General features: G+C 40.1%; 1 protein-coding gene across 2 annotated transcripts in view; it reads left to right on the top strand.

Moving 5' to 3' along the window:
• Nucleotides 1-8: 8 nt before the first annotated feature.
• CTPS2 (CTP synthase 2) overlaps nt 9-8,625 on the top strand; it is a 76,653-nt gene continuing 68,036 nt past the window's right edge. For both annotated transcript variants that reach the window (XM_042788265.1, XM_042788264.1), the window contains exons 1-5: nt 9-225; nt 2,985-3,190; nt 5,515-5,685; nt 5,971-6,071; nt 7,558-7,674. In XM_042788265.1, coding sequence (XP_042644199.1) covers nt 3,025-3,190; nt 5,515-5,685; nt 5,971-6,071; nt 7,558-7,674 — 555 coding nt within the window. In that variant the 5' untranslated portion in view covers nt 9-225; nt 2,985-3,024. The remainder of the gene's footprint in view (nt 226-2,984; nt 3,191-5,514; nt 5,686-5,970; nt 6,072-7,557; nt 7,675-8,625) is intronic.

The raw sequence follows: 8,625 nt of genomic DNA, 5'->3' as shown, positions 1-8,625 counted from the left end.
GGGGCAGGGCAGGGCGCCGGCGCGGGAGGCACGCGGGAGCTCCCGTGCTGCGGGAGCGGCGCCCCGCGCGGTGGCGGCGGTGGTGAGGGGCGCTGCCCCGCGGGCGTTCGCCTTCCTCGGGGAGCTGCTGCCGCTGCCGCCGCCGGGTCTCCGCTGCAGCCCGGCGGTCCCCGGGGCTGCTGGCCGGGGTGCCCGCCGTTCCAGCCGGCAGGGCGGCGCGGGGCGGTGAGTCACAGGCCGGCGGCGGGCGGCCGCTGGGGGCGTGGGGGGGTGGGGCAGCTCCCCGTCGCCATCGTTTCCCGCCGCGATTCTACCCTGCGCCGCCGTCCTGCCGCCCGGCCCCGGCCTCTGCTTACTGGCCGCCGGCCGCCCGGCTGCTGCGGCCAGGCCGGGCCGGGGGTGCCTCGCCTGCAGCCGGCTTGCGGCCCCGGTGCCGCGCGTTCGGCGTGGAGCGCTCCGGAATCCCGAGGGAAGGCAGCAAGCCGCTGTTGATAAGACTCAACGGAGGAATTCGTGTTCCTCTCTGCTTGTGCTGATTCCCACTTCCCAGCAGAGTGTTTGCTTCCACTGTTCTCTCCTTGCTTTTTTTCCTCCCCTAACTCTATTTCCTTTTGCTTTTGCGTGTGACTTCCTAAACCACGTGGAGTTCTTAATTTCTATTACAAGGAAACATCGTGTTTCCTTAAACTGCTGGGAAATCGCTGTTCCTGCTAAAATCACAGCGGGCGTTGAGCAAGGTGATAGGGCTTAAGATCTTAAGAGTGACACATACTCAAGATTTACACCTGTTATAATTCCCCCCCCCCCCCCCCCCCCGCCGTCCTCCTTTTTCTGAAAACAGCTTTGAAAATGGCTTAGATAATTAGGAAACGTTAATGTGGTCAACTACATTAGCTGATTCATGAAGGAAGAGTCTGAAACAGAGGAGGTAGGCTCCAAATCTTAAAATCTATGCTATTAAAAAAAAGTTATATATTAAAATTATATGGCAGGGAAAAGTTAATTTGATGGTTTTGTTTTGTCCATAGTGGCAAGGAGATAATAGTTTATAATTTCCTGTTATCAAGAAATGTAAGAGCATTGATAACAAACGTTGTTGCATTCCTGAACTTTGTTTCCTGAAGATCCAGGCCTTATTAATGTTGTTTCAGTACCGTAAGAGTTAGAATGTTCATTCGCTAGCTGCTGCTTACTACCAGTGGTTGAAGAACCACACTGCTTTGATTTGTACTGACTGCTGTTAGATCATGTGCTGTTGCATTTTGCTTTGGATTAATTAGGTACTTAAGTAAGGAAAGATTTCCCTGACCCTAGAATTTTTGCTCTCTGGTGAGCCATGCTGTCATTGTTCAAAAATTATTCCAGTGATTAGCCTCCACAGCTGCCTGAATAATGTGAACACAATTACAGACGAGATACACACTACATCATCCTGTTTCAGATGGGGTGTAGAAATGATGGCAAAATCTATGCCTGTGTGAAAGCCAGATGAAGTCGGAGAATAGCAGGGCCAGTGTCAACAGTAGTCGATGCAAACAGCGGATTATAGCAACAAGAAGGGTGATGAAGAATTTTTAATTAGCATAGTAATTATCAGAATTTTAGGGGGCGGTGTTCTCATCTTTTTTTAAATAGTTCTGGATCCCTTACCAATCGTTATATAGTGTAAGGTGGTGCAGACATATTAGCGTCTGTTGGATTATTTCCCCCTCACCCTCCAATCATAGGATTTACATAGTATGATATTTGAATCTCTTAGTTCATAGCAGAGCCTGTTTTTTCTTCAGTTTTAATTATCCAGGCTTCTTATAAAGAACTACGTTTTCAGGAGAGGTAGTTTCTGTATCAGAATAGCCGTTGTTGCTCATGCTAGTACTGTTGTAGAGCACTGTGAAATGATGTTGTATCTGATCAAGGCTTCTGCATTATAATATGCATTAACTATCATGTTTCTATGTTCAGGGTACAGTGTTTGTGAGTATTCTAGTTGTAGTTCCCTCTTGAGAAGAATCATTTATTTCGTGGTCTAGACAGGGAAGCAGAGACTCTGACAAGTTGGCTGTGCCATATGTCTCAGAGCTGCTGTCTCCGGGGTTGCTGTTCTGAGTGCACGATGCTAATGAGCATCATAACATCAGATGTTTCTCTAAATCTGAAACTTGAAACAAATACAGTGTTATTTTTTAAAACAGCGTCAACTCTTACCCTGCATCATAGTCCAGAGATGAGTCTGATTTTTCTTTCACATTAGTTACTTGGAGAAGGAGAATGGGGTAGGCATGTGAAGAAGGGACTCTAGGCTCTTGAGTAGTAATGCTCTGTAGTATAAATGTGGACGTTCTGGTTCAGTTTTTCTTTCCTGGTCTCATGTTCTGTTGATCTATAGGATATTGTAAGACTTTTGGTGAAATACTTCATACACGGTGAGTTGAAGAAGTGAAGGCTGCTGAAAAATGGAGTGGATGGTATAACATTCTGATATTAATAGATATTTGAAGCTACAGTCGCTATTCTTGAAGGTAAAGAAAGCTACTGGGTAGAGAATGTGAGTGTTCTGGCTAGTGTAACAATGAACATTCTTTGAGTTAACTTCTCAAAACACGTGTGAAATTATTAACTACTTTAAATTAAAAAGAATCGAGGGTGAGATTCATCTTGCCTAACTTGTGGCTCGAAAAGTTAGCTGGCTTTTCTTGTCATGGAGGAGGAGTGTGCCAGATGAACTGTGCCTCTTTGGCATCACCACAGGGCAGTGTATCAAAATGGCATTTGTGTTTCCACTGACTGTGAGGGGGGATTTAGGTGCTTAGCTTACATACTGGTATCTAAGCTGGGAGAGATGAATCCTACTCCCAGATTCCAAAATGGTCATTTTTGTTGTCTGTTTCCAAAGGCAATTTCCATTTAGATTCTTTGCATGCTGAAGCTGTGTTCTTCCCCGACGTGAATTTGCATTTATCAGCTGTATGTCTTTGTAATTTTAGATTTCCAGCTCGAGGTCTGTGTGCTTGTGTTGATTTTCCGATGAAGTACATCCTGGTAACCGGTGGTGTCATCTCGGGCATTGGCAAAGGGATCATTGCAAGCAGCATTGGCACCATACTGAAATCATGTGGTCTACGTGTCACTGCAATCAAAATTGATCCTTACATAAACATAGATGCTGGAACCTTTTCACCATATGAACATGGTATGAAGGGCAGTGCTGTTCCCTTTTGCATAATTGTTTATATTTACAGTAATGTGGTGTTTTGGTTGTTTTTTGGTGGTATTTTTTTTTTAAATAGTATGGTAGTTATTAGTCAATTTATCATCTATTTTGCAATGCAAGTTTGATCCTTACTATGTGTTCTCAAGGGCACTGTCTGCTCTAAGTAAAGAGGGGAGAAGTCTGTTGAAGATATTTTTATAAGTAGATGTTTCCTTTCTATAAAATACCACTTTGATGGGAAAATCCTAGCTGTAGGCCTAGTTCAGTTAATACTATCTTCAGTTCAACTTAATAATAATTAAAAAAAAAGGTAATAAAACCTATTTGAAACTTAAGTCCTCAACAATTACTTGCGAATGCTGTTATTTGGGTGTGAGGTGTGAGTGTCTTCATGAGAGTTAGATTAAGTCTTCATTTTAGTCAATGAGGATCTAGTCAAAACCATCAGTGAAGCTTAGAGAGCCAACTAATGATACAATTTTAAAGTAGATGCTTAGTTTGCTTGATTAGTTCTCTAAGCTACTCTGGTTGTGTTGACTACATTGCTGATGAGCTACAAGAAAGTCTAACATGCATTTATAATGTTGAATGTTCCTTCAGCTGTCTGGCTTGTTACTCATAGTCATTTATTAAAAATAATGGTTTTCAAAGTTCCAAAGTATATTCATCCAGTAGACATGTCTAATTCTTTCAATTTCTCAGATTTTGTCTGCTTGCTTTTAGTCTAGACCAAAATTTTTGGAACTGGAGATAAATGTCTTTATCTCCTGAACTGAAAAAAGCCTACTTTGCTTTTTAAGTGGAGGAAGAGCATAGCACATCAGACCTCTCTCAAAAGCCAAATTTAACTAATGCTGCACTTTCAGAAGCACATCTGGTGCTACTTAGGCAGTTGACTGATGAAGTTCTGCCTTTAGCTTTGGTGGTAAGACTCCTGCAATGATTTGAGATTGTGAGGATGTATTCTTCCCTTGGACCAGATATAGGGGAGAGGGGATGCTATGGCATGTAATTCCCACATGATTTTTTTTTTCTTTTCCTTTGTTCACTTAAGAGTTCCTTACTACTTGTGAAGAAACACGGGCTTGCTGGATATTAAGTAAAAATTCACACACGTGAGAATAGCAAGCCTCTTTTGTTAACATTTTGGCAGAAATATGATTGAGTCAAAGGATTTTAATTCAGTGATTTCCAGTTAACTAAAGAGTTTTTAAAATAGTATATTTTTTTATTCTTCCAAGGCCTGCTGATGAGAAATGTCGATTCCACTCTGCATCCGTTGGCTTAAATGATAATTTAGTACAGAGGAGGTACTCAGTGCCTCACAGGATCAGGCATAAATCTTCACTCTGTTGTACATATTGTGGTGTTTTTGTTAAACTGTTCATTGGGGTGTTATATCTTGGTGGGATACATATTTTCATAGTCCACACTATACTTTCAGGGGATTGCTGCTCTTTTTTTTTTTTTTTTTTCTTGTGCATTAATCCCATAACTTGTTTAGCTGTTGATTAATTGGGTCATGGCAAAATATCTTACGTTTTTTCTGAAGAGCTTTTGAGCCTTCCCTTAAGATCTAGCAACTTTAGTTCCTTCAGAAGTTGACTAGATTCAGAATTTAGAGACTTTTTAGAGGTCTAAGAAGAGTCTGAATCTGAAGGATACTTTCATTAGATTTTTCAGGGTCAGAAATAACCCTCACTGTGGACATAGTGAAGCAAATACACAAGATGAAACAGCTGAATAAGAAACAGTGATCACATTTGAAGAAACATTTATATTCATCATAACTTTACTCCTGATCCAAGCCTTAATCATTACAATAGATCCAAGCAACAACTTATAGTGAAACACTTTGAACATGCATAATAATTCATCCTTATAAAAGCACAGTTTTTGGCTCCCATGTGTAAATTAATGTTTTATTTGTTGCTGATTTATGATTCCTGGAGATCGTTTTCTTCAGTCAAGGATTGTAGCATGCTGTTGAAATGCTGCTTAAATATTTTAAAGGTGCTTAAATATTTTGGCAATATAACTTACATTTATTTATAAAACTATTTGTGACTGAGGGATAGACATTCGATGTAAAAGTAATGATTCGGAGATTAAGTCACACAGAGTGACAATGCAGATTGAGTTGCAGCATGCGCTTTATTGATATATTGTTGTGATATGTAATTTTAAAAAACCGTAAATTTTAAAACTTAAATTTTAAAGTAACTTTGTGGTATTGCTTCTGTGTTTTTAATATTTTTTTTGTTATTTTTATTGCTTTTCTGTCTGTTTTCACTCTTTTTCAGGTGAAGTTTTTGTATTGAATGATGGTGGAGAAGTTGACTTAGATTTGGGAAATTATGAGAGATTTTTGGACATCAGCCTCTATAAAGATAACAACATCACCACTGGAAAGATATATCAGCATGTTATTAATAAAGAAAGACATGGTGATTACCTGGGAAAAACTGTTCAAGGTGATATTTTTAATTCTGTGGGATACTAGTCCATTCAGTCTTCACAAAAGAGTGATCAGCTAGAACAAGCTGCTTCTTGCTGCATCACCTTCTTCCTTTCTCCTTCCCAAGAGATACGTGCATATTCCTGTAATGCTGGGCTTCTGGGTTCAAAGAAAGGAAGAATAGAAAAAGGAGTTAATGGTTTCCTTTTCACTTTCTGCTCATTTTTCCCATTTTGCATGCAAAAACTGGTATACAAGCCTAAAGAAAGATATGCTTGCCTTCTTTGGTTTTGTCTTGTAGTTGTTCCACACATCACTGATGCAGTTCAGGAATGGGTAATGAATCAGGCAAAAGTTCCAGTGGATGATGACAGAAAAGAGCCACAAATTTGTGTAATTGAGGCAAGTATGGAACCTTTTAGGTTATATATCCACAGTGAACACGAAGAACTAGCTTGCTTTCTCTTTGCTACTTACTGTAAAAAGGTCAGACTGAAGTTTTATGAAGAGATGCAATGCAAAGACGTGTTTTATATTCTTTGGTTTGTTCCGAGAATGATGGGCATGGTCTTACCCATACAGCTTCTGTTCACTTGACTAAATCCCTTCTAGAATACTGCTGAAACTGAGCTGCTTAAGAGTTTATTAATTTATAGAAGTAAAGCAGGCAGTTATTGTAATGTGAGGTACCTATTCCAAGATACAGACATTTGACTGAAGCTTTATACTGTTAACAGTTCAGAAAACTTGTGAAATCTCCTACGGTCAGCAGGAGAGCCTCTAACATTCTAGCTTTCTCTGTGACTTCAAACCTCCATCTTGTTGCTCGTGATCATGTTTAAGTGTATAAGTTAGTTTCCCACTTTCTGGTGTTCATTTTAAGGTTTTTGGAGGCAACTTTGTTAATCACTTAGCCTACTGATGTTTTGTACAATGGAAGCAATGAGTTTTACCCATCTTTAGTATGGCATTGAGACAACTGGAGAAAAGTCAGTAATTGCTAATATTACTACTACTACAGTGGAAAATACAGAAAAAGATTATACCTGAGAATTTGACAGAAGAGTATGTCCTAGATTTAATGCCAGAAGTGACCACTGTAATCAATAGTGTGGTGAACTCTGTGACCCAGGCCACAGAATTGCTCAATATTTCTTATGCAGAAGAATCTGCCTTGATTAAAGCACACTTATTGGTATAGCCATCAGTCTTTTTTATGATGTGCCCAGTAAGAGTCAAGCATACCATTTCAAACAAGTGTAAAAACAATAAATACAGAAGTTGCACAAGAACATTAGTAAGTGGTGGGCTTGTCAGTCCTTCAAGTTTAGTTTTCACTTTCTTCTGTGTGAGGGTTGTTTGTTGTTGTAGCTCCACCCTGATAAAAATGTTTTCTTCAGGACTTTAAGGATAACTTTAATGTTTTTCCATGGCAAAATCCTGAGGGAGTTAGACCGAATATGTGTGTCACATACAAATTACTTGTCAGAAATTTTTCGGGTACTGGGTGAACACAAATATGCAATTCTGTCAAAAGCCACTTGGTGGCACAGGAAGATCATTCTGAAATGCACCTACTTCATAAAACAGGCTTAACACTGCTTTATTCATTGCTTAGTCTACTACAACCACATCTTCCCATGGGAAACTTACGTGTTTGGTGTAAAGTAAATATAACAAAACTGGAAAATTGTTTAATGTTTTCCACAGGAAACAAAATAGGCAGAATAGATGAGGGTTCTTTACAGAGTATGCCTGCAAATTTCAATTGTCATTTTTTTAAAGATAACAATTTCAGAAAAACCTCTTGAGTGTGTAAGAGGTAGACTTTTTTTTTCTTCTGTTTTTGTTTTCTGCCACTGTGACATATCTAACCCTTCTTTTTCAGCTGGGTGGAACTATCGGAGATATTGAAGGAATGCCATTTGTTGAAGCATTTAGACAGTTTCAGTTCAAAGCAAAAAGAGAGAACTTCTGTAACATCCATGTTAGTCTAGTACCGCAGGTAAGATATTAAAATTAATAAACTAGATCTGGATTGGGCTTTATATTTGCTTACTTCTTCCATGAACCCTTTTGCGCTGGAGGGTTTTAGAGACAAGGGATATGAAACCCAGCCACACTGGGGTAAATAATGGACTTGATAATCACTTTATTGATGTGAGAATGTGTTTTAATGTTCTAAGTTACCAAAAAAAAACACATATCAATACTAATTTATATAGAAAGCTAAATATAGTTGTGCTTTGCACTGGAAGGTGCTGGCATGTTATGAACCCAGTAAGAAAGGCACTCAGACTTTCTAAGGTATCATTGAGATTTCTGTTGGTTAGAGCTAACACTGTAAGGAGAGAATGTCATAAATGGCCTTACATCCCTTCAGGTGGCGGGAGCCCCTGGTGAGGTAGCAATGAACAGCCCTGACGTGCAGCATGCTGGGCAGACCACATCCATAGAAGAGATTCTCCCCTCTTGGTCATTTGAGCAAATAGACAATTTTCTTACAAGGAAATGACTATATAATTTTTACTATCACCAAGAGTGTTTTCAGGAGAACTTCTTGCTTCATGCCTAGACAAAGGTGGGTGGTGAGTGGGAGCTTGCCCCCAGGCTCCTCTCTCACCATGAGCTGGCTGAGTGGGTCTTGTGGCTGAGGGGTTTGTGTGGCAGAGGCCTGGGCCCCCCCAGGTGAACTCTGATTTGCATCACCAACTCCTCGAGCTACAGTGGTGGTCTAGTCAAGACCACTACAACTTCTGTACAGGGCTAAAAGTATTTTTCCATTTGAGCTCTAAGTTTTACTTCAAAAATAGGGTTTCTTCTTATTTTAAGAGGTGAGTATTCACTGGGGAGATTTTGTTAAGCAAAGGTTGGTAATGGTGATATGATTGCACCTTGCACAGATAAAAAGAGTATTATTAACCACTGCAGCTATGGATTAGAGGATTGATCAGCA

Source organism: Tyto alba, unplaced genomic scaffold, assembly GCF_018691265.1.
Source record: "Tyto alba isolate M040663 unplaced genomic scaffold, T.alba_DEE_v4.0 Super-Scaffold_14, whole genome shotgun sequence".
Taxonomy (NCBI): domain Eukaryota; kingdom Metazoa; phylum Chordata; class Aves; order Strigiformes; family Tytonidae; genus Tyto; species Tyto alba.
This window is presented reverse-complemented; position numbering and strand designations above follow the sequence as displayed.